The sequence below is a fragment of the Cololabis saira genome, chromosome 1, assembly GCF_033807715.1.
Source record: "Cololabis saira isolate AMF1-May2022 chromosome 1, fColSai1.1, whole genome shotgun sequence".
Taxonomy (NCBI): Eukaryota; Metazoa; Chordata; class Actinopteri; order Beloniformes; family Belonidae; genus Cololabis; species Cololabis saira.
In genome coordinates this window covers 40,975,945-41,001,208 of record NC_084587.1, presented here as the reverse complement: position 1 = coordinate 41,001,208, position 25,264 = coordinate 40,975,945, and the positions used below count along the sequence as shown (strand labels likewise).

Here is a 25,264-nt window from a genome sequence, read left to right as displayed (position 1 = left end):
CTGCACATGCCTCCGCTAATGTTGATGGTGTTGTTGATATTGTTAATGTGCCGTCTGTGTCTGTCTGTACTGCAGCATTGTGGCCTCTACTCCGAGACCAATTTTTCCCGTGGGAGATTAATAAAGTAAACCTTAAACTGAAATTGTCCAGAATAATTGTGGAAAATGAGCATGTTTCCATAGTGAAGAGAGTCAGTGTGTTGAATGATGCTGACATGAAGGAGTGGAAGTGAAGAGTCGTGTTGGTGGAGGCTTTTGAAGCAGGAAATGTGATGAGCTGGACTCACCAGTGTTTCAGAGACTCTGCTGTGTTGTGGAGGAAAACCCGATGGACTCGCTTGGATCTTCTTTCAGAGACGAACAGGAATCTTCTGGACTGGATTTCTGCTCCGTCACACTTGAACTTTCCTCCTTCCTCCCTCTGCTCTGGTTCCTTCCTCTGATTTACAAGATTATTGTCAAACAGCAGAGTTGATGTGATGAATAAGACGGAGTGAAGCTTCGGCTGCAGCTTGTTGTTCAAACACTCAACTTTACAATGTTGTTTGTCTTAAATTAACAGGAACTTGTTCAAAGTTCAGATCAGGACTGGGCGGTACGGACGATAAAACTATATTCCTCCTCATTCCTGCTTCCTTACAGTTCAGACGCTTCCTCTGCTTGCTCTCTGCTTGATTTGCTTATGTCATTGATTTTATGCTGATTTTTCCCAGATTTTTTCCTCCTTTCCATGTGAACTTACCTGTGATAGCTCCTGGACACTAAGGGCAAGCTAACATACAGCTAAGGGGCACAGATAACACAGCCAAGACTGTGTATTATAACCAATCATGGAGTGATAATCCTCCCTGGAACTGTCTCGGTGCAAAACCAAAGAGTAAATCCTGTCTCCTGAAACAGGGAGGACGTATCACTTCCTACGAGACAGAGGAGTTCTACCCCTGTACATGGGAGGAAACAGGACTGTAAAGGGCCACAGGGAAAACTAAAAGCTGAGCCTGAGACTCTGATTGTGGGTGACTCTGCTGTAAATGATTTACAAATGATGTGCGATTAGAACAATAAGATCTTCTGCTTTCCTAGGGATATGGTCAATGATCTGAAGAAGAGAATTGTTAAAATTGCAGATTAATATCCAACTGTGACAAACATCGTTCTGCATACAGGGTCAAACGATGTGTTCGATTAAACAATGGATTTAATTTTAACAAGTCAGGGGTGAAACTGTTCATCGCAGTCTTATTCAATGAATCATTTCAATGTCAGCAGTTAACTCCTGGAAGGTTTCAGTCTTTTTAATATGTGGCTGTACAGCTGGAGGCCTCATCCAGAGTCCTGTTTCTGAATGTTTACAGGCCCCCAAATACCTTGCAGACTTTTTTGATGACCTCAGTGAACTGCTGTCTGTGGTTGTTACATTATTATAACCTTATATTATAATAACGAGATAGAGAGAGTGAGTTACCTTTAACTGTTTACTTCCAGCTTCGTAGGGTAGGAAACAATGACCTCACTTCCGTATTCCCACATACTAACAGCAGCTCCCTGATTGGCTGAGGCGTAACCAAGTATATCCTGTAACAGGTTATTACAGTTTTTTCTGAATGCTTAGGCGCTAATCATGTTCTTGTAGCACAATTTCTAAAACTATTAATACGTATAGCAAAACCACTCACTGAGTTAGCCAAACTAAAAGCACAAGTACTGCTTTGCACTCAGTTTGTAATTTTGTAACACACACTTTGCAAAACGGTAGGCACAATTCGCTGCTTACACTCAATTGCCAAATTTCCAAAACACTCCTAGCAAAATTATACACATGTATGGCTATTATTTACACTATTTTGCCAACTGTCTGGCACACTTTCACATGTGAAAACAATTTTAGAGAATTAGTTAACTTTGCAATCAGCCTAAGCACTATCAATAAGCCACAGGTAAGCTGTCTGTGTGGAGTACAATGGAAGGAGCAAGAAGAGTAAGAATCAGAGGAGGCCGAGGAAGAGGACGTGGAGGTGAAGGAGTTGGAGGAAGAGGACGTGGAGGTGAAGGAATTGGAGGAAGAGGACGTGGAGGTGAAGAAGCGAGAGGTTTAGAGGAAGTTAGAGGAAGAGGACAAGGAGCAGCAAGAGGAGGACGAGGAGGGGGAAGAAGAAGGGCCAGAGCAGACCTGATATGTCATCATATGGGACAATGTTAGTTTCCATAGGGCTGCTTTGGTCCGCAACTGGTTTACCGATCACCCACTCTTCATGGCACTCAACCTCCCCCCATACTCTCCATTCTTAAATCCGATTGAAGAGTTCTTTTCTGCCTGGCGCTGGAAAGTCCAGGACCGCCATCCCCATCAACACGCAGCCCTTTTACAGGCAATGGAGAAGGCATGTGGAGATATTGAGCAGGCATCATATCAGGCCTGGATACGGCATGCAAGGAGGTATTTTCCCCGGTGCCTTGGACTGGAGGACATCGCATGCGATGTGGATGAGATTTTGTGGCCGGACCCAGAGAGACGGCATGATGTAGGCTGGTTGTCTTTTTTTTGTGAATTTATTATTTTGTGTTCTGTGCTGTGTCTTTGTTTTGACGAGTGTGAATAAACACCAATACTTGAAGTTTGGATCCCTGTGTGTTTACAGAACTATGACAAAAGTATGACCTCAAACTGACCTAGCCACCACCTTGTGCACAGAAAAAGCAAAAGCCATATGTTTTGTATTCATACCATCAGTGTGTAGTTGGCACATTATGTGCTTAGTAAGTGATGGCATGTGTTTACTGTCTGATATGGAAACACCATTTTTACTAAGGTGTGAAGAGTTAATCAAGCTGTGTTTGCTTTTGCAAGACAACTATTATATAACGTTTTGATAATTTGGTGAAAGGTTTTCTCATTTGTGTGTAGAGTTTAGCAAAAATAGCCAATGTTGCAAAAAATGTGCTTACACCCTAATGATAAATAATTTACATATTACTCAACTTTGCATAAAACTAGTAGTAGGTTTGACCTCTTTTTTACCCCTAAAATTTCTCTGAGCAATATAGAAAGTTGTTACATTGGGGACATTATCATTTCAGATCATGCTTCAATGTTCATGGGTTTAAGCAGTCTGGGGCTTGATCGCCCGACCAGGCCCTGGAGATACAATCCCATGCTAAATCATGCTACTAACTTTGAAAATGTCATGAGGGAACAGCTGGTCCTTTTTTTGCAAGGACATAAAACACCAGGCATATCCCCGGGCCTGCTGTGGGATACTGCAAAGGCTTATATTCATAGATTACATCATATACAGCTGGGCTTAAAAAGAACTAAATGAAAGAGCAAAGGACCCTAGAGTTAGATCTCCATGATCTTCAAATTAAGTATAACTCCTCCCCTTGCGATGAAATTAGAAGTAAAATTCAGACAGTTAAACCAGCCTTGGAGACCTTACTTTTGAAGAAAGCGGAGAAATCTCTTTTTTGGATGAGGATGTATGAATTTGTAAATAAACCCAATTGCTACTTGGCTAGTCTCCTGCATAACAGGTCCTATAACCAGAGCATTGCATGTATTAAAGACCCAAGGGGTGCACCAAATTCAACGATAAAGAGATTCATGATATTTTTAGAATGTACTATAAACAGCTATACACTTCATGATTGAATGTCAGCTCCAATCAAGAGATGAAATTTTTTTTGCAAAGCTTAATTTACCGAAAGTTACGCCTCAGCAGAGAGAGGATCTCTGCAGGCCCCTATCTCTTGCTGAAGTCAAGAACTGTAGTCCATCACTCCCTAACAACAAGGCTCCCGGCCCGGATGGCTTTAACGCCGAATTTTACAAAAAATGTAACAGCATTTTAATCGATCCATTATATGAAATGTTGCAAACGTCATTCGAAGCCGGAGCCCTTCCTCCGTCATTAATGGAGGCAAACATTTCTCTATACAATAAACCAGCAGAAGAATGTTCTTTGTATACTGTAGGCCCATTTCGGTTCTAAATTTAGATTTTAAACTCCTTGCAAGCCTACTGTATGTAGGTTCACACTTTCACTGTCTATGGAGTTGTCACATTCAGCAACCAAAATTGCTTCATCGCAAGGGGAGGAGTTATACTTAATTCGAAGATCATGGAGATCTAGCTCTAGGGTCCTTTGCTCTCTCATTTTGTTCTTTTTAAGCCGAGCTGTATATGATATAATCAGGCCCTGAATATAAGCCTTTGCAGTATCCCACAGCAGGCCCGGAGATATGCCTGGCGTTTTATGTCCTTGCAAAAAAAGGACCAGCTGTTCCCTCCTAAAGGGGAGTTTTTCCTTGCCACTGTTTGGTTTAAGGTTTGTCTCCAACCAGGGGAGTTTTGTACCTGCCATTGTTTATGTTGTGTTTATTTAATAATTCCTTGGGGGTCATGTTCTAGGTCTCTGGAAAGATCCTAGAGACAACTTCTGTTGTAATAGACACTATATAAATGAATTGAATTGAATTGAATAATATGTGCGGATTGCATTGTGACTGTATGAACAAAACAGGAAATAAAGCACATTATGTGATGAAAAATATATACCTTACCAAAAGATGGCGCTATGGAGTTCATCCAAGATTGTCATATACACTTGTTCAAAATGGAAGCCTCATTAAACGCACACATTTTGGGTCTGATTGGACAAAGCATGTGCAAGTTAGAAAACTATTTAGAAACATCAGTTCATCCTTTTTGTAGACAAACACTAAACTCTTCAGCTTCAGCTGTTCAACATCTCAGTTTGTGCTGGAATCTCAACTCTTCATGGATGTTTTTAGGATCTAATCAGGAAGGTTTCTGGTTGTATTTTAGTCCTTGTTATTATTCCTACATTTTTCTACCCTAAAAGTGTCAGCAGGAACTAAACATCATCCAGAAGCTGGGCCGGGTCTACAGATTTAGGATTCTTGAACCATCTCTGACTATAAATTGTGTTATTTGTGTTTTATCTCTAAAACTGAGAACAGAATAAAAGTGGTTTTCATGAAAGGAACTCAGAAATTGTCATCAATGCGGGGTGTCGCTGCTCACCCACAGGAAGTGGTTAGAAAGGAAGTTTCCAGTGTTTCCTCGCATGGTGCCAGTTTCTGTGGGTGTCAGGGCATTTGCCGGTCCCATGTCATGGGTGTTTGCCATTCATTGTTTGGTGAGTTTGTCTGATTGTTTAGTGTGTTAATGTGAGGTACCGCCAGTTTGCAGGTTTTAATTGTCTTTTTATGGTAGGACCGCACACACGCAAGGGTTTTAGCTGTGCTGGTGACCTGTGCCATTGAATGGGAACTGTGCTTGGGATTCGACACACAGGTACAGTCGTTTTAATTGTTTTAAAATGAAGGTTGATTAAAGTATTTTGCGTCTTGTTTTTACAATGATATTGATTCCTGCTGTCCTTGTGATATTTGTTTAGTTCTAGTTAGTCCTCCCGCATTTGTTGCCTGTATGCTTGGGAGTTCACTCTACCCTTTTACACCAAGCTGGTTCCAGGGCTGGTTCTGGGCTAGAGCCAGACCAGTTCTTTGGTTTTACACAGCCTAAGCACCGGTTCCTGGCTCTCAAAACTGGTGCTACACAAGAACCAACTCTTTACTGGTCTAGAGGAAAGAACCACGTTATGTCGGGGGCTACGTGCTTACGTCGGGGGCTGGGGGCGGTGTTACTGAACAACCAAAGCAGAATAAACACGGAAGAGCGCCGTTTTTAAACAACGGAGCGTTGAAGACAGCGGTTAAGTTAGCAGACTCTTTTATTATTACATCCATTTATTTAATAATGGATGTAAAACAGAAGCAGCAGTGGTCTACTGTACAATCCATCAACAGTAACGTCGGCAGGCTCCGTGCCCGCCGATGGAGCGGCAGCCTCGCGTCCGAGCCCGCGGGGAAGCGTTCCAGCCCTGGGACGCTTCCCCGCGTAGTTGCTTCCTGTAGTTGTTTAAATGTGTAAAATAAAGTATGTAAACTCGTTTTCTGACTCTGTCGTGCACATTCGGCACATAACACGTTTATTTGGTAGTAAAATATATAGTAAAGCACAAAAAGCAGGCCATCAGCAATGTTAAAGAAATATGTTGTCACATAAAGTAAGAATAAACGGATGATTGAGAGAACTAATAGAACATAAAATACTAAAACGTGTTATATAAAAAGTTAAGAATAGAGACTATCATAATGTAATTGAATTTTCTGTGATTGGTACCACAAATAGAGTGGATCTGGTATCGGAACCAGGCTTTTCAAGTGTGCTATTGGCCGATAACAAAGACGATATACATGTCGGGCCTCAAAAGATGCTGCCTGTTCTCTTAGTCTGAAAATAATTGTTAGACTAAGATACCGAATATCAATGGTATCTTAAATTGTACACATGGCAACAATTGTATTTTTATTTGTTGAAAAGTGCAGATGTTGCCAGCAAAAAACAGAATCATCCTTCAATGACCATTGTTTATTTAGTATAAGACCCACTGGCCTGCCGCCTCTACAGGGAGTTCAACTTCCAGCATATACATACCAGCAGAAAGACAACCCCAAAGAAATAGCATTTAGCTTTGTCTGTTTTCCAAGAGCTACACACAACAGCACTTTTGTAGGTCTTGTCCTCCTCTGGGTCCCTGCATGCTACTTCCTCGACAGATTGAGAGGGCTGATTAATGATCTGGAGGAGCTGTGGCCATCAGGACGTCCTCAGTTCTGCTCCCTTAAAGGGGACCTATTATGAAAAACAGGTTTTTTCTTTCTTTAATATATATAAAGTGGTCTCCCCTCAGCCTGCCAACTCAGAAAAGGAGGAAAGCAACCAAATTCTGCAGTGTCTGTACAGCCGCCCGGATGAGCCATCCAGTGTGATGTGGCTTCTACGAGCCTTTAAGATTCTGCTCCCGTTGTGACGTAATGACAGGAGCAATGCGTGAAACCACGCCCACAACTAACTCTGGCCAGAACAACAACAACAACTCCGCCGGCCGGAGCTTCCGCCATTTTCTACGCGTCATTCAGGCAGCCAATGAGCACAGAGCCTCATTATCATAGCCTCCCCGCCCACTCAGAATCCTGCATAGATAATGAGGTTAGAGACTGGGAAGATAAAGACATGGCTCAGAGGCTGAATTTCTCATTTATTTAGCAAAAAAAATCAAAAGCTTGTTTTTAAGACATTCAAGGCCTGTTTAAAATAGGTATTAGATGCCATAATAGGTCCCCTTTAAGCACCGATCCACATCTGCCCCCTACTGCTGAGTAGAAACCGGACCTCCCCACAATGTAAAACTACATTTTTTACATTTTACAAAGATATGGCAGAGGAAGAAGAGAATGTGGGTACTAGACTGGTCTGTGTGCAGTTCTAAAGGTGTCTATTTCAAAGACAGATGGAGATATTATATAAAAAAAATTAATATACTTATATTCAGAGATGAGGAGTAACGAGTTACATTTACTCCGTTACATTTACTTGAGTAAGTTTTGGGAAATGTTGTACTTTTAGGAGTAGTTTTGAATCACTATACTTTGTACTTTTACTTGAGTAGATTTGTGAAGAAGAAACTGTTCCTCTTACTCCGCTACATTAGGCTACGTTGAGCTGTTACTTTTCTTTTATCCCTTTTATCCGCGTATGCGTCAATCTCATGACATCACTGAGTGATTCTTTGGGAAAAATGTTTGTTTTTGCATGTTTTGTCACATTTACACAGACTCAAACACACACAGAGTTTCTGTGAGTTCATGGGCTTGTTCTAGTTCTGCCTGGTTAAAAAAGAAAAGTACAAAGGCTTGAAATTTTATGCTACTTGTGCTTAATTAATTTTTTTATTCTGTTATTATTTTATTTATTTTATTATTTATTAAAGTACTTGAATTTACTTTAAGATTATTTTAATTTAAGCTATTTTTTATTTTTTATTAATTTTAATGTATTTATTATTTTATTGATTTAATTTGCCTGAAGATGATTATTTTGTACTTTTGTCTGTTTGAATGGTTGTGTTAAAAAAATAAATCAGACGTTACTCAACAGTTACTCAGTACTAGTACTAGTAGTTTTTTCACTAAGTACTTTTTTACTTTTACTCAAGTAATTATTTGGATGACTACTTTTTACTTCTACTTGAGTCATATTATTCTGAAGTAACAGTACTTTTACTGGAGTACAATTTTTGGCTATTCCACCCATAGACATATATACATATATATATATATGTATATATATATGTATATATATATGTATATATGTCTATGATTCCACCCACCTCTGTAGTAGGAGGCAGCGGGTTTTCATCCCCCGCCTCTGAAAGAGTGCAGGAGGACTCCCGTCATCGTCCGCGGGCGGCGCTGTGATCAACCTTTACAACCGAAGAAGAAGAAGAAGGCAGCGGAACTGGCTAGCCGCGCTAACGTTATGTCGGCAACCTCCAGGGCGGTTCTGGGAGTTTCGGTGGTTCTGACTCTGAGCACCGTGGTCGGCGTGCACGCCAAGCAGGCCTGGGACCGAGAGGTAAGACCACCCGGACCCGAACCGGACAGCCGAGTTTATCAGCAGAGGAAATACGTGTGAATGTTATCATGCTCTCAATGAGGCTAGCGGGCAAGAACAACTTCCGGTACTGCCTTTCAAAATAAGAGTGTTCAAACAGCGTCTGCTACTAATACTCGTACTACTACTACTACTGTTATTATTATTTCAATTCTATTTATATAGCGTTTATTACAACAGAAGCTTTTATTATTATTATTATTATTATTATTACTACTACTAATACTAAAAATAATAATACTACTACTAATAATAATAATGTAATACTACTGCTACTAATAATAATAATAATAATAATACTGCTACTACTAATAATAATATTACTACTACTACTACTATTACCACCACCACCACTACTATTACTGCTACTGCTGCTAATAATAATAATACTACCACTACTACTACTACTACTACTACTAATAATAATAATAATAATAATAATAATGATAATACTGCTACTACTAATAATAATAATAATACTACTACTACTCCTACTAATAATACTACTGCTGCTAATAATAATAATACTACTACCACTACTATTACTACTGCTACTGCTAACAATACTACTACTACTACTGCTAATACTACCATCACTACTACTACTACCACTACTACTATTACAACTACTACTACAGACATTTAGCAGACACTTTTATCCAAAGCAACTTACATCTGAGAGAACAACACAAGCAAGAAAACAGATTAAAATATTTAACAAGCGAGCTGTACAGTATAAATAACTGTTAAATTAATACATAATACATAAAGTGTATATTGAGCTCTTATCTTTCTGACCTACGCTGGAACTTTATTTTGAAGGCACTGAGTGTGGCTGCCACCTGCTCTCTGGGTTTTACTTTCTGTCCTCTGAGGTGTCTCAGGTTTAGGTCTGGATCTGAAGGTTAAACCTGGTCTCAGACACCTGTTGGGTGTGTTTACAGTCCAGCTGAAACATAAACATCTCTGGCAGCGATCATGAGCGATCAGAGCGGGAAGATGTGCGCAGAAACCCACATGGTGGATGTTTTAGACCGGATGTTGTCACTTAATAAAAACAAAACGGCATTTCAGACAAGCTAGTCGAAATTATACTTGTTAACATAAAGCCAGACAAAAGACATAAGAACCCTTTTAATGTAACGATTTGAATCTTCCAGGCTTTTCTTTCCTCTTTGACAAATTGTGTTTGAACATTTACGTGTTTGAAAATTGCAGCTGTTTGTGGGGAGGAGCAGGTGAGACCGTAAGGTGCAGAAGACCATTTCAGCAGCTAAATGAAGCGATTGTACGAAGACCAGAACCAGTGCTAGCCTGTTTGGAGCTCCACAGATTGTAACTGAGTCAAGATGACCGCTCGGACTGCAACGCTGATCTAGCAGTCAGAAAAAACTTTCTCCAGTCCAGCCCTGAAGTCTCGTGTTTGGAGTTTCACCATCTGAAACCAAATTCATGTGGAAAACTACCTACTGGATTCATGGTGGTGGGGGGGTGAACTGACTGCCTATGACAGGGGAGGTGTGAGTGGAGCCAGCGGTCCAGAGGGATGGTGGACACACTGTCAAATAAATGAGAATGAGAGCAGATCCAAGTCCAGAGTCTGCAGCCAACCGCAGGTCCGGATCTGGACCCGAGTGGCCGGTCGAGGAACTGAAGGTCTGGATCCAGACGCCCTTTTGGTCTTGGTCCATGTGGTCGTCCAGCTGGATCTATGATGTCGTAGCTCTGACCATACCCGTCAAGTCTCCCGTTTTTGGCCGGGAAACGACTGTATTTTACCCTCTTTCCCGCCGTCCTCCCGTATTAGTATTTACCCGTAAATTTCCAGTTTGATAATATAATAATGTTTAAACAGCAAACTGAATTGTCACTAGCCTCGCGAGAACTGCCCCCTGCTGTAGCCTGGAAAGCAGTTCTCTCGAGGTTAGCGGCGACAACGGGAGCAAACTCGGAGCAAGTCAGAGAGATGGATGGATGTAACGAGAGAGGAGACATTTCTGCCAGAAAAGCGAAGACTTCGTGTAAATATCTTTAAAAATGGGAAACCGAATTTACTTTCCCAAAGAGGAGCAGGACGGGGCTCAGTTACCCGTTCTGAAAGATTTGTAACTGCGTCTCTCACGGGTGAAGAAACAATGTCAGTCAGTGCCACATGAGTGAAAATGACAAATTAAAAGAAAATGTAAATGTTTCACTTGAAGACAATCAACGTGTATATAAACTGAAAATATTTAAAATAAATAAATGTGCTTTAATTCCCTTTTGTGTTTTGATTTATGCTCTATTATAGGAATTACATACATGGGAACATGATTGTAGTTTGTAATAGTTGACAGGTAATTATTTTAGATTTCTTGTAAACCTGTCATAAATAATGAGGGATACTGGACCTCGGTTGGGCCGGTGGGACAGCAGGTGGCGGAAAATGTCCCTTATTTTTAAATCATAAACTTGACAGGTATGATGTCAATGTGTCCCTGACTACTCCTCTCTTGATGTCGCTCTACTACTACTCCTCTCTGCAGCGCCTCCACCAGGGTGTAGTCCGGGATCTGGAGCGTCTGGAGCGGAAGAAGGAGAACCTGAGGCTACTGGAGGAGCAGCAAGTTTTGACCCGACACCTGGAGGAGGAGAGGCGGCGCCGTGAGAGCGAATCCCGCCCACAGGGCACCTGAGGAAGGTAAAGTCTGAGCCTCGTCTCCTCTTTCCTCGTCCCCGTCCTGAGGTGTAACATGTCTGACCTCCTCAGGTGCTGTCACACCCCCGTCACAGCGATGGACAGCAGTGGCGAGCAGCTAGTCGGGGGGGAGGACGAGGCGGCGTGTACGTCTGCCTCAGAGGGGCTGGAGGAGGGGGAGGTGGAGGGGGAGACGCTGCTGATCGTGGAGTCGGAGGACCAGGGCTCCGTGGATCTGTCACATGACCAGAGCGGAGACTCGCTGACCAGCGACGTCGGCGAGGAGGCGGATGGCGGCTGGGCTTGCGACGACATGTCGTTCTACTGCGACCGCTGCCACAAGTGGATCCCCACAGGTGAGCCAATCAGAGCGCGGGGGGGTCAGGTTTAATCCGACAGTGGGCGGGGCCCGGGGGGCCTTCAGGGGGAACCCTGAGCCTGCCATCAGCAGAATTTTTGATTTTGATTTGTTTATTTGCACAACATAAAAACGGTACAAAAGTTGAAATGAACATAAAAGCATAAAAAAAATATGTGCAGGTGAGAAAGGAAGCCCTAAATGGGCTTATTCAAAGTTCTCACCAAGAAAATACATTGTATTGTAATAATAGCAAGAACAAAAAACAAAAAAACAAAAAATAGCGTTCCAAAAAGATGGATATTTACAAACAGACAATAAAGAAAAACTCCCTTACTCTGTCGGTTTCAGCTCAGCTCCGCGGCGAACAGCCGAGTTACCTGAAAGGAGACAACTTCTTCAAATTCATCTGCTGCGAGTGCTCCGAGGACGGGAAGGAGAGCTTTGAGAGGATGAGGCTCACCTGGCAGCAGGTACGCCCTCACACCTCCACACACAGCAAACAGCAACACACACGTTCAGAGCTCCAGGGTCCCCGTGGTTGAGCAGAGGCGTATCCTGTGTGGCAGGTGGTGATGTTGGCCATGTACAACCTGTCTCTGGAGGGGACGGGGCGCCAGGGCTACTTCAGGTGGAAGGAGGACATCTGCGCCTTCATCGGCCGACACTGGAACTTCCTGCTGGGAACCAGGTCTGACTGTGTGTTGTTTGTTCAGATTGATGGCGCTGCTCTGGACATCGGACCAGTTGGAGCTGCAGGAGGAGCTTGTGCGGTTCCTCCTGCGTTGATGGCGTTTGTCTGTTAGCGCTCATCTCATCGTAGAAAGTCAGACTGTGTGTGAACTTTGACCTGGCTGTTGACAGGAAGAAGACAACGACATGGTGGAGCACGGTCGCCGGCTGCCTGTCGGTCGGTAGTCCCACCTTCTTCCGCTCGGGAGCGCAGGAGTTCGGGGAACCGGGCTGGTGGAAGCTGGTCCAGAACCGACCCCCGACCCTGAGACCAGAGGTAGACAAATCCACCGCCAAGCCCAAAGGTAAGCCGCAGCGCCGCAGGACCGCCCGGCTGACGGCGTTCCCACCCTGACCTGATGCGTTTTGACCCGCAGCCGTGAAACCGGTGCTGGAACCCATCATCACCGTGGAGGGCCTCAGGAAACGCAGCGCCAGAAACCCGGTGGAGAGCGCCATTCAGCTGAAGGAGAAGCGCTCGCGCACTCAGGAGGCCAAAGACATCCGGCGGGCTCAGAAGGAGGCGGTGGGGGGCTACACTGACCGCAGCACGTCCTCCACCCCCGTTAAGCTAGGGGGAGGCCGCGGGGGGAGCGGCGGGCGCCGTCCAGATGTGGTTCTGGAAAAAGGCGAGGTCATCGACTTCTCCTCCCTAAGCTCCTCAGACCGAACGCCACTCACCAGCCCGTCACCGTCACCTTCGCCTGACTTCTCCGCCCCGGGGACGCCGGCCTCCCACTCAGCCACGCCCAGCCTTCTGTCGGAGGCGGACCTGATCCCCGACGCCATGCCGCCGCAGGCGCTCTTCCACGGTGAGTCCATGTCCGCCACGACCAGTTGCTGTGCTGATGTTCTGTGATATCGGTGCTGACGTCATGTCCTCCAGACGACGAAGAGATGGAGGCAGAGGGGATGATCGACCCGGGGATGGAGTACATCCCTCCTGCTAGCACCAGCCGCAAGAAGCTCCGCCCAGCGCCACCTCACATCAAACGGGAGGCAGAGAGCGAGGACGACGAGGGCCACGAGCGCCAGGATGACTTTGAAGAGCCGGCGGGGCGGAGGGATGCCCCGCCTCCGTCCTCTGGGGGCAACGAGCGCGGGTGGATGTCTCATCCTGAAGGAGCTGACGGCCCCGTAGGCGATTCCCAGAGTCCCCGCTGCGCCGTGCTCAGCCTGTACGAGGAGAGGATGCTGCTGCGGCGGCTGGATGCCTGCCCGCTGGCGCTGGCCGTCACGCCGCAGGCTAAACGCCTCCACAGGAAGCTGCTTGTCCGCCAAGCCAAGCGGCAGCGAGGGCTCCCTCTGCTGGACATCGACCGAGCCGTCAGTGCCGCCCTCAGCCTGGTGGGGGGGATCTATGGAGCCCAGGAGGCGGGGTCGCAGCCGGGGGCTGGAGCTAAAGGGAAATACTGCACCAGCAGCCAGGAGCTGCGGATTCTTGATCGATTCCAGGTACGTTTTGTAGCTTTTTTTTTTCAGTTCCTCCGCCAACCGTCAGAAATTAGTTATACCGGATCTTTCTTACCGTCAGAGGATCAGTTAGAGCGGTCCGGTTCAGGTTCAGGTTCTCCTCACCAGAAGAAGGTCACCTGACCGTGCTGCTTTGTCTTCCAGACTAATGTCTCTGGGAGGAGAGGCGTCCAGCAGCAGTCCATGTCCTTCTGGCATCGTCTGATGGGAGCAGAAGGCAGTTTGGACCAGAGCATCAAGAGTCCGTACACGTCCCGCATCCTGAAACCGTACATCAGGTAGGGTGATGGATCCAGAAGCTCCTGTGCAGGTGTCTGGTCGGCCTCTGGGTCTGAGGCGTCAGCTCGTCTCTAGGGTCTTACTTAGAAATGACCGGAGGTGAGGAGGAGGTGATGTGGCCTACGTAGCAGACCACATCACCCTGGAGAAACCCTGGATTAGACTAAAATTCAAACAGCAAGTGTCTATCTACTATCTATCTATCTTACAGTCCTTGTGTGGGGACGGATGGATCAGAACCGCGTACGGCAGGGGTTTTCAACTAGATTCGGCCGGGGGCCACATCTGCAAAAGGACTGTATGGAGAGGGCCGCACAATTTTAAAATTTGGGCGTTTTCAAAATGTATTTTGCACTCAAAGACGAAGACTTATGTAAATATAATACATTTGTATTATACATTTGAATATATCTAGTTTACATATGAATTATGTATTAATTGTCTCCAGATTTAGTAATTGTGAATGTTAAATATAATATTCAGATAAAGAAATATTATTTTAAATGCAAGTTCATTTTGAAACCATGCATTGAGCAAACTTAATGAAGTTGATATTGACCTACTTTTAATAAAACATGCCATAATGACAAAGCACCACTTTCCACCAAGATTTCCTTATTTTAATATTATATTAAGCATTGAGCACAAGCATTTCAGTCCATAGTAGCCAGTTTGATGTTATAAATAAGCAACCAAAATATTAACCATAAGCTCCTTTATTAATGACACATCTGTGCATTATATCAGCAAAACAAAACAATCACGAATTATAGGAGGCTTAGAAGTTCCATCTGAAATGCAAAGTCCTCACTTATTCAAACGAAAAGAGTTTCAGGCCAATCCTAGAAGCCTATGTCAACAAGTCCTCTGTACAACGGAGGTTAATAATAATGTGACGAACATTAACACTGTGCAACACTGGCAAAAAATCTGAAGTAAAAAACATCTCCAACAGAGATTAACATGTACAAACACTATGCATCGTTAACCAACTAAAAAAAGGCTACCAAGCATCTTAAACTTAAATGTGATATGCATTCTCTGCACACATTACAAATAAAAATCGCACCTTGTGTGAACGCATTCCTGGCATGTCTGTCTGCCTGTGTGTCTGCCTGTATCTCAAGGCGGCTCGTCAGCCAGCGGTGTGCAGCGGGCCAACAAAATTACGCAGCGCAGTTGGCACTCTCTCAAAAACAATTTAAATAAAAAGAAAACAGCTCGAGCTCGGAACTGAAGTACAGTAGTGCAAACTAATGTGTGCCATATTGTCCAATGTCCATCACTCATTTACAAAAAAAAAAAAAATTAAAATAGATTTACCTTACCTAACTGTTCGGTTTTTCCCCCACGTATTCCACCGAACACCGAAAGTGTTTTTTTTTGCTATTTTCGGCCGAACATTCGATGCATCACTATTATTTAAAAAAAAAAAAAAAATGTTTTTTTTTTTTTTTTTTTTTTTTTTCAACAAACAACCCCTTTTTGAAATATGACCAGGGGCCACATAAAAGCTCCTGGCGGGCCGCATGTGGCCCGCGGGCCGCCATTTGAATATCCCTGGCGTACGGTAACAGCAGTTGGCACTGAAGCTAGCTTGAGCTAAGCCAGTGCTTCTCAAAGTGTGGGGCGCGCCCCACTGGTGTGGAACGGAGACATGACTGGTGGGGCGCGACAAACGGGAGGAAGCGCTCGCGTCAAGACAGCTCAGCCCCGAACTAAACGAGGTTTTAACAGAAGTTGTGGGCATTGTAAATGTCATCAAAACCCGACCCCTGAAAGCGCGACTGCTCTCTGCACTTTGCGAGGAGATGGGAGCTGATCACACATCCATGCTGTTTCACAGCAAAGCAAGGTGGCTCTCCAGGGGCAAAGTGTTGTCGCACGTCTTTGAACTGAGAGTGGAGATTCAGCTTTTTTTGGAGGAGGAACGCATGTCAGAGGCTGCCATCAAATTCAGCGATGAACAATTTCTGTTGAAGCTGGCCTATCTCAGCGATGTGTTTTGCAAGCTGAATGAGTTAAATCTTCAGCTACAAGGCAAAGACAAGCACCTACCTCACCTGGCAGACAAGATCACTGCGTTCTCCCAAAAACTCGAGGCATGGGGCAGACGCCTCGATCAACAACATGTAGATGTCTTTGAGAACCTGAGTGCAGATTACTGAGTACAGATCCCAAAGGATGTGCAGTGCAAAAAAGGCTCACTGCAGCCACTAGTAATGCAGGGAAAGTTCACTTGTTTTGTTTTTTTGCACAGATTGCAAATTAAGTTATGATAGCACAACTGCACTTTTATTTTCTCTTTTTGAACTTTGTGTCATTTGTTGTTTTTGATTCAGTATCAAATATGACTGATATACTTGGTGCTAGTAATTTCAATACATTTAAAATAATTTGAAGTAATTCGTCAAGATTTTTGTTGGGGAAAGTGGGTCTTGAAAATCTCCACTTGTTCAAAGTGGGGAATGACGAAGAAAGTTTGAGAACCACTGAGCTAAGCTAACATAGTGGTTGGTGAGCAAGCTCTAGGCTTGTTCGTTCTGCTCATTTGGGCAGATTCAGCTCCTACTAAGATGGCGTCCTCCGTAGTTTGAAAACAGAACCAGTCTCCAGACACTCGTAGCTGAGCACGGAGGGTTCTGTCTGAGTTCTGTCTGGTTCTACGGTTCTGACCCCTCTGGAGTGGTTCATCATGTGGTTCTGGTGTCTTCTTGTCCCTCAGGAGGGATTACGAGAGCCGTCCTCTCAAGCTGCGGCTGTTGGCTGAGATCAGAGCGTACCCCCACAGGAATGAGCTGGACTGGGTCCCAGAACCCAATGCTCCCATTGACTACTGCTACGTCCGGCCCAATCACATCCCCTCGGTCAACGCCATGTGTCAGGACAGCTTCTGGCCAGGTAGGACCGTTGGGTTGAAGACACGGCCCCCAGGTGTTCCTGCACCTCCCTCCATGAGTCACGGCTCTCTGGTTGTCCCGTCTAGGTGTGGACCTGTCCGAGTGCCTTCATTACCCGGACTTCAGCGTGGTGGTGCTCTACAAAAAGGTGGTGATCGGCTTCGGGTTCATGGTCCCAGACGTCAAGTACAATGAGGCCTACATCTCCTTCCTGGTGGTGCACCCTGAGTGGAGGAGGGCCGGCATCGGGACCTTCATGATCTACCATCTGATCCAGGTGAGGCTGCAGCTCCGACAGGTTCAGATGCCACTTCAGGTCTCGGCTCCAGTCTCCATCCAGGTCTTGGCTGGATGTGGATGTTAGAGACAGGAAAGCAGGCTGAACGATTAATCGCGGCGTGAGCAATTAACAAGGTTTTCATGTGGCGTGAGATTGGGCAGAGCAGTGGACCGCATCAACTTTCCATGCATCTGTTGTGTAACAGCGTCTAAGTCTATGGACCAGTCTGAATCTGGATCAGCTGGGAGTTAAGGCAAGGCAAATGTATTTATATAGCACAATTCAACACAAGGTAATTCAAAGTGCTTTACATTGACATTAAAAGCGGCAAGACATAATTAGACAGTAAATAACAAATAGGTAAGAATAAGAAAAGAAGTAAAATAATAAAAAGCACAAGCTGTTAAAACTAAGGGCAGTAGAATACAGCAGGTAAGTATTTAATTTAAGAGTACGCTTGAGTAAACAGTAATGTTTTTAGGTCTGATTTAAAGGATCTACAGTTGGAGCAGACCTCAGGTCTACAGGAAGTTTGTTCCACCGGTGAGGAGCAGAATAACTGAACGCTGACTCACCTTGCTTGGTTCTGGTTCTGGAACCACAACAAACCAGATCCAGATGAACCTCAGGGGTCTGGGAGCTTCATAGGAACTAACAGATCAAGCATGTATTTTGGTCCAAGACCATTCAGTGCTTTGTAGACCAGCAGTAAGATTTTAAACTCTATCCTTTGACTCACTGGAAGCCAGTGTAGTGATTTCATGACCGGTGTAATATGGTCCAGTTTCCTGGTGTTTGTAAGGACTCTGGCGGCAGCGTTCTGGATCAGCTGCAGCTGCCTGATAGATTTCTTGTTAAGGCCTGTAAAGATGCCATTGCAATAATCCAACCTACTGAAAATGAATGCATGAATACGTTTTTCCATGTCTTGTTTAGACAGAATCCCCTTAATTCTAGCAATGTTTTTCAGGTGGTAATAGGCAGATTTAGAGATAAACTTTAGATGGCTGTTGAAGTTCAGGTCTGAGTCAATAATTACACCAAGATAAGTCTGGAATAGGAAGCACAGCCACAGTGTGGGATTATTTGGGTTGTAAATAGAAGATGCTGCGCATCGTCAGGTGTATCATGGAGTAAAACTTGTTCCTGAACTTAACTAAATAACACCAGAGATCCATGTACGACAGCGTTATGGCTAACATGCCGCGTCGCAGACGAGCCAAAGGCAGGAATCACTGCCTGAAATGTTTGACGGTGTCACTCCATACGGGTGGAATTATTATCTAGGTTTTTTTTTTTTTTAATGTGTATTGTTAGAAATCGAGAACCTCCCATTCACTAATGAATGAAGATATGACCAGGATAAACGACGCAGTCAATAAGGACGCTTATGACAATAATATGTGCAGATTTCATTGTGATTGGTGAACGAAACAGGAAATAAGAGCACAGAATGTGATGAAAAATGTATACCTGACCTGCTCTTAATAGCCGGGCCTGGGCTACAATAAATCATCAGCGGCCCGTCCCGCGTTTTGGGGTCCATACCCAATGAGGGTGCTATTCCTTATCGCTGAGGGGCCCTAAATGAAACAAAGCCTGCTGGGCTTTGTTTCATTATGGAGATTCCTTTGTTTCAAACCATGTGTTCAGCTGTAAGAAATCGAGGCTAGGCCTCAGAATTGAGATTAAGTCTTCCCATGTTCAACACAGGTCCGTGGCCCGACAACGGTGTTTCGGGGTTCCACACGTATGTGGCTAACGGTGTTTCCATGTTTTTCAGACGTGCATGGGGAAAGACGTGACGCTGCACGTGTCGGCCAGCAACCCCGCCATGCTGCTTTACCAGAAGTTTGGCTTCAAGGCCGAGGAGTACATCCTGGACTTTTATGATAAGTACTACCCACTGGACAGCACCGAGTGTCGCCACGCCTTCTTCCTTCGACTGCGGCGCTGACACCTGAGACCAGGTGGACCCCACCACGGCCACCAGGTCCGGACCACTTGAGAGACTAAAGCGGATTGTTCAGGACTGATATTGCTCAGAAACGCGAGATCCTCATCAGTCACGGTGTTCAGACTCTCGTCTCATCTGTAAATGTTTGTGAACTTGTGACCTTCAGTAAAAATCTGCTCCTCTGATCTAAGCTGTTTTTCTGTCAGAACTCTAACCTGACCGGAGCTCAGGTTTTAACAGAGACGATTTTAGTCCCAGCAGGTTTGAAGCAGCCAGCTACCATGAATGACCATGAAAGAAAAATACCACTTTAGTCTGCTTGTAGTTCTGCCATTCTGTGCTTGCTTGGATCTCTATCCAGTTGCAGGTATTTCTGCATCTGTTGGTTCCACCTCCTGGAAGTCAAAGTCCAATCACAGTGCTTTTCCACCCAAGTGGTTCCAGTGCTAGTTGGATGCTTGTACCAGACTAGCACCAGGTGGTTTTTAACCCCCGGCTGCAAGGAGAGCACCGGCTCGGTGCCAAGAAAACTGGTGCTACGCTGGCCCCAAACCTTGCTGGACCAGATGCAGGAGTCGCTACAGCGATCGAGACAACTTCTCAAAACCCGTCAAGACTGATCGAGCTCACCGCAGCCTGAGGCCCAAACCGTTGGCTAACGCGCAGCCACAGGTTATTATCGCAGGGTCCACAATGATAGTGAGCTCGCTAACATCTTTTGGGCTCAGTGGGCACTCAGTGGGCGCTCCACTATATTACCATGGAAAGAGGGTCTACGTATTTCCCGACTACACCGCCGAACTCTCGGCCCAGCGGCAGGTGTTCAACACAGCGAAGAAGCGACTGGTGAACGCCGGTGCCAAATGCTCACTTGGGTTTCCAAAGAGCAAAGGCTCTTTGGGCCTGATTTACTAAGATCCTAAATAAAGAGTACTAAATTGCGTGTGCACTGAAAAAGTTTGCGCGTGCTGTTGTGTGTTTTGCGGGTGATCAACTAAGGTTTGCGAGCGCAAAATGAAATTTGACGAGTTGGAGTTAGAGATATTAGTGGAAGAGGCAAATTGTTGTGCCGTATTCAGCACCCCTGCCGTGAAAAGCACCCCCTCGTATATTCAATGATAAGTAGACCAAGAAAAAAAACAACACACTGACACTTCAATATATTTATATATACACACTCACACAAACACATACTTAGGAGTTTATATTATATATATTTACAAATATTATGGAAGACAACACAGTAAGCAGGCTATTAATTAATGACATCAATAACCATTTACCCGATTTTTGTTATCTGTGACTGTGATTGTGGGAAACTATGACTATTGTGGAATCCATGAGCGCATTTAAACATGAATCATTAACACAAAACTGGACGCTAAACAGAACGTGACACGGAATGAGAATATAATTTTTGTCAGACGAGGGGGTTCTTTTCACGGCAGGGGTGCTGAATACGGCACAACACCTGGGTATGACAACTGCTGAACAATAAGAAACACTTTTTTCTCCATGAAAACACGTGATTTATTTATTATCACAAACAAAAAAATGAATGTGCCTCCTGTGGCAACCTTTTGCTGAATAATACTCGATTTAACATTCAAATAAAATATTTCTCCTTTTGCATGTGGAGAATCCTCACCACAAGTTGAGCCATCCCCACCCCAGTCCTCAAATCAGGCACCAACAAGCATCCCTGTGTAATGCTGGGCAGATTAGCACCTTCCTTTCGAACGTATTAAATACAGACGCAATCACAATCCCCGCAAAAACTTTCAGTCTTGGTAAATCTCATTGCGTGTGGTAAATGGACATATTTGCATTTTCCCCTCCCAGTATTTAGCGCTTTCTGCCGGGTACGCCCCATATTGATTATTCATCAGGGCAAAAGTACTAAATGGATTGCGTGTGCAATTTTGCTCATTTCAGAGACGCACTCCTCTTTGCACGCTGTTAGTAGATCAGCTTGCACATTGGTTTGCGGGTGATGTCAAGTTTGCACACGTTTTTACGCACGCAAACCTTTAGTAAATCAGGCCCTTTGAGGGGGAAAGGGAGAGGGGTTCCTACAACATAAAACAAGTTACAATAGCAGACACCAACTAGAACATTTCAGGACATATATGGGCATGTCCTACTGCCCATTTGTCCCCTCTTGCTGCTTTGGTTTGGGGTGGTACTGGATGTGTTCAAGGTTGTTCTGGTTCTGTCTGAAGTGGTTCTGACCATGTTTGGGGTAACATGGTGTGAATGACATTTCTACAAACAGAAGTCCATTTCTACGTTGTTTGCTCTTAAATCAGCACAACAAATGACACCACACTGACTATAATCTTCAGAAACATGCTGTTGGAGGGGAAAAAGTCCATCTTGTGTTGAAGAGTGAACACGGCGCGTTGATACCAGCCTCATGTCTGCACGTGAAAGATGTCATGATGTGCTTTTAACATTTTTAATATCTGCAAAAGCTAAAAAGATTATATTCACATATCTGAATTTACCTGATTAATGTAAAATGATCATGTTTTGATGGTGGGCGGGGCCACGTTGACCTGGAGTTCCCTTTAGTTCAGTGCTCACAAAGGTTACCATGACAACATTCAATTGTACACAACAAAGCACCGTTTCACCATTAATACCCTGAAACTCTGCACAGAATCATAGTCTCTTGTACCTTCAAGACACATCCTGTTGCCTCTTTGGTGGAAACCACGTCTACGACTCTGAAAACGTCCTCAGAAAACGTTTCAGAACCTCGGACCCACTTTTCCTGACTTCCTACCGTGTTGATCGTAGAAATGGCTTTAGAGGACGTCCAAGACCCAGACAGGGATTTGTGAGTTCTCCCAGCGATGGAGCTCAGTCGCGGGTCTCAGATGATCTCCGCCAACTCCAAAGGGAGTGCAAAAGAGAACATGCGTTCCTGACCAAGTACAAGAACAAACTGGAGTTTGAACTTGGTGGTCGTGTAGAGGAAATGGAAAGAATCATGTTGATCAACCAGAACTTGGACTCAAACAGAGCTGGCCTGAGAGAGCAACTCCAGCAACTGCAGGAGGAGAATAAAGCCCTCCAAGAGAAAAACAAAAACTGGAAGTGTACAAGATGGAGATTCATCTCCAGCAGAAGCAGGAACAGGAAAAAACCTGGTTCCGAGTGGAGGAGGCTCTAGCAAAACTGAGAAGTGAAAGGCAACAGTTCGAGGAAAGAGAGGTCGAGGTTGCAAATGAGAAAATGATCCTGGAAGAGCTCAAAAGACAGACTGAAGAAATAACACAAGAATACCAGAAGGAAAAGAGGGATCTGAAAGAGCAGAAGGAAAGCTTGCAAAGAGAAGAAAAGATACTGTTGGAGGGCAAGAAAAAACATGAGATGGAGATGGAAGTGTTGCAAGCAGCAAAGCTTGATCTGGAGGAGAAGAGGATGGACCTGCAACTGTTGCAGCGCAATGTGGATGTGGAGAAAGCTGAGATGAAGCAAATGAAGGAATATGCTGTGAACTTGCAGAATGAGAAGAACAAGCTACAGGGAGAGATCAAGATTTTAATGGAGAACGTGAAAGAAGTGGAAACGGGTCGGAAGGACCTGGAAATGGAAAAGACACAAATCTGTGATACCAAACTCAAAACAGACAAAGACTGTGCAGGACTCAAGAGAGAGGTGGAAAATGTGCAGGAAAAGGAAGATGAAGCAGCACAGATTGGGAGGAAAAGAAACTGCAGCTGGAGACACAATTAGAAGAGAAAGAGAGAATCCTGGAGGAGGAGATTATTAAAGAGGAGAAAAAGAAGAGACGTTTCTTAAAGATCTTCAAGAAACAAAAGGGAGATGAGGAGAGAAGAGGTGAAAAGGTACAGAAAAAATTGAATGACATCAAATAAAAAGATAAAGAACATCTTAAAGAAATGGAAAGGGGAGAGAACAAAAAGAAGGAAAAGGTGGTGAAGAAGAAAAGTTGGTTCAGCCGGATTTTCAAAAAGTCCAGCAGAGAGAAGGCCAGTAGAACCAGTAGCTCAGCGACTTCACCTCCTCTCCACCTCCTCTCCAAACTCTTCTCCCAACATTTCTTCTGTTCCTGTCTTCATCCTCTCTTTTCCAGAGCATCTCAGCTGCAGGAGGAGAGCAAAGAGCAACACACACATGCTTAAGTGTGTTTAAGAGAAGCACGGAGTGGCTTCAGTGGATAAGAGACAAGAAAGAAAATAAAGAAATGTTTGCAAAAAAAATTTTAAATAAAAAAAAATAAAAATGGTGTAAATGACCATATTGTTATATGTATTATATGAATCTTAAAGCTACCTTGCATTGTTTTTCTAGTGCAGGAACACCTATCAGGCAGTATTTAAAAAAAAAAAAAAAAACTCCTCTATGTACAGTATAGTCATAAAAAACAAATCCCACTCCAGGGACAAAATGAAACTCTGAAATTAAAGGGGACCTATTATGAAAAACATGTTTTCTCTTGCTTTAACATAAAGTGGTCTCCCCTCAGCCTGCCAACTCAGAGAAGGAGGAAAGCAACCAAATTCTGCAGTGTCTGTACAGCCGCCCGGATGAGCCGTCCAGTGTGATGTGGCTTCTACGAGCCGTTCAGATTCTGCTCCTGTCGTTACGTTACCAAAATGCAATTTAGATCGGTTGGGCGTGAAACCACGCCCAAAACTAACTCCGCCGGCCGGAGCTTCCGCCATTTTTTCGTAGCGGTGTATCGCGTCATTCAGCCAGCCAATCAGCACAGAGCCTCATTATCATAGCCCCGCCCACTCAGAATCCTGCATAGATAATGAGGTTAGAGAATGGGAAGATAAAGACATGGCTCAGGGGCTGAATTTCTAATTTATTTAGCAAAAACAATAAAAAGCTTGTTTTTAAGACATTCAAGGCCTGTTTAAAATAGGTATTAGATGCCATAATAGGTCCCCTTTAATTTGTTCACAGGTATTGTTGGAGTCACAATAAAAGTGCTCTTCTCTCAATATGCAAGGAGATGGTGCCTAACATAGAGTAGCAAGAAAAATATGTCAAACGTTTGAAATGAACTGGTGAACAAAATGCTGTCAAAACGGCCCTTCGTGTTTTCAGGCCTGACATTGTCGGATGAGGCTCCAGGTGAGTCTGAACAAAGGGTAAAATAGGTTGCGCAAATCCAATATCTCAACAGGTACTGGTCTCAAAACATTGATGCAGGAAAAAACAAGAGAGGAGACCGCACACTTTTGCTCCCTAGTGCAGATTTATTTAGCACATCAAACATTGTAAAGTTTCGAGCGCATTTTGCTCTTCTTCTTTGCTCCAGGTGAGTCTCACAGTAGGACAGCAGACACACCAGGCAGGACTTCAGGGCCTTCAGTCTGGTTCCAGTGCAGACATCACAGGGAACTTCTCCTGGTTCTGCAGCTTGTTGCTCTGAGCTGCTGCTGCTGGATTTCTGTTGAGCTTCACGTCTGAACTCAGAAACCATCTCTCTGATGAAGGTGTTGACTTTCAGCTGAGGTCTGGTGTTGAAGGTTTCCTGACAGATGGGACACTTGTAGAAAATATTATCATCCCAGAAATGAGTGATGCAGGTTTTACAGAAGTTGTGTCCACATGGTGTGGTGACTGGATCAGTGAACACATCCAGACAGATGGAGCACAGGAACTGATCTGCAGATCTCAGGTTGCTGCCAGCAGACATGTTGGTTCTCTGGAAACAAAAGTGAAAGTCTTCTGTCGCTCTGACAAACCTTCTGATTCACTCAACCATTTGATGTTGAAGTTTTCCTGTGTTTCCAGTTCTGCTGCTCCTCCTGCAGTTCTAATCTTTCCACCGTATTACGGTCACATGACTTTCATGATGCCTGTTTTACCTGATGTTATCTGTCGTTGCCGTCTTCATCCTCCTGAAAACTCTTTACTAACTCACATCAGTTCACTGTGCAGCAACGAAACCTCCAACCTTGGATTCAGTCTTTGGGGGACCAAACAACAATTTTACTTTGACATACTGTATTTCCCAGAAAAATGTTAAAATATTTGACAACAAAACCTCTTCTGAAAGGTGTTGACCTCTCCTGTGGA

At 44.3% G+C, this 25,264-nt stretch overlaps 3 protein-coding genes across 4 annotated transcripts in view; 2 read left to right on the top strand and 1 right to left on the bottom strand.

The window, feature by feature from the left end:
* Positions 1 to 25,264, bottom strand: part of LOC133445838 (E3 ubiquitin-protein ligase TRIM39-like) — a 205,187-nt gene that overhangs the window by 9,062 nt on the left and 170,861 nt on the right. Inside the window, exons 1-2 of one of the 2 annotated variants that reach the window (XM_061723335.1) lie at positions 8,259 to 8,273; positions 288 to 439 (exon numbers count right to left, since the gene is read on the bottom strand). The gene's annotated coding sequence lies outside the window, so the exon portion shown is untranslated. Of the gene's footprint in view, positions 1 to 287; positions 440 to 8,258; positions 8,274 to 25,264 lie in introns of those variants that run through there. The other variant, XM_061723326.1, reaches the window with a different exon arrangement.
* LOC133445868 (protein PET117 homolog, mitochondrial) lies at positions 8,371 to 11,217 on the top strand. Its single transcript, XM_061723372.1, has 2 exons — positions 8,371 to 8,503; positions 11,068 to 11,217. The coding sequence occupies exons 1-2, from the start codon at positions 8,408 to 8,410 to the stop codon at positions 11,215 to 11,217; spliced, it is 246 nt and encodes an 81-aa protein (XP_061579356.1). The 5' UTR covers positions 8,371 to 8,407.
* On the top strand, positions 11,317 to 19,383 carry kat14 (lysine acetyltransferase 14). The gene is made up of 10 exons (XM_061723313.1): positions 11,317 to 11,575; positions 11,929 to 12,050; positions 12,147 to 12,268; positions 12,442 to 12,614; positions 12,687 to 13,121; positions 13,196 to 13,764; positions 13,927 to 14,060; positions 16,787 to 16,962; positions 17,048 to 17,238; positions 19,025 to 19,383. The coding sequence occupies exons 1-10, from the start codon at positions 11,317 to 11,319 to the stop codon at positions 19,196 to 19,198; spliced, it is 2,355 nt and encodes a 784-aa protein (XP_061579297.1). The 3' UTR covers positions 19,199 to 19,383.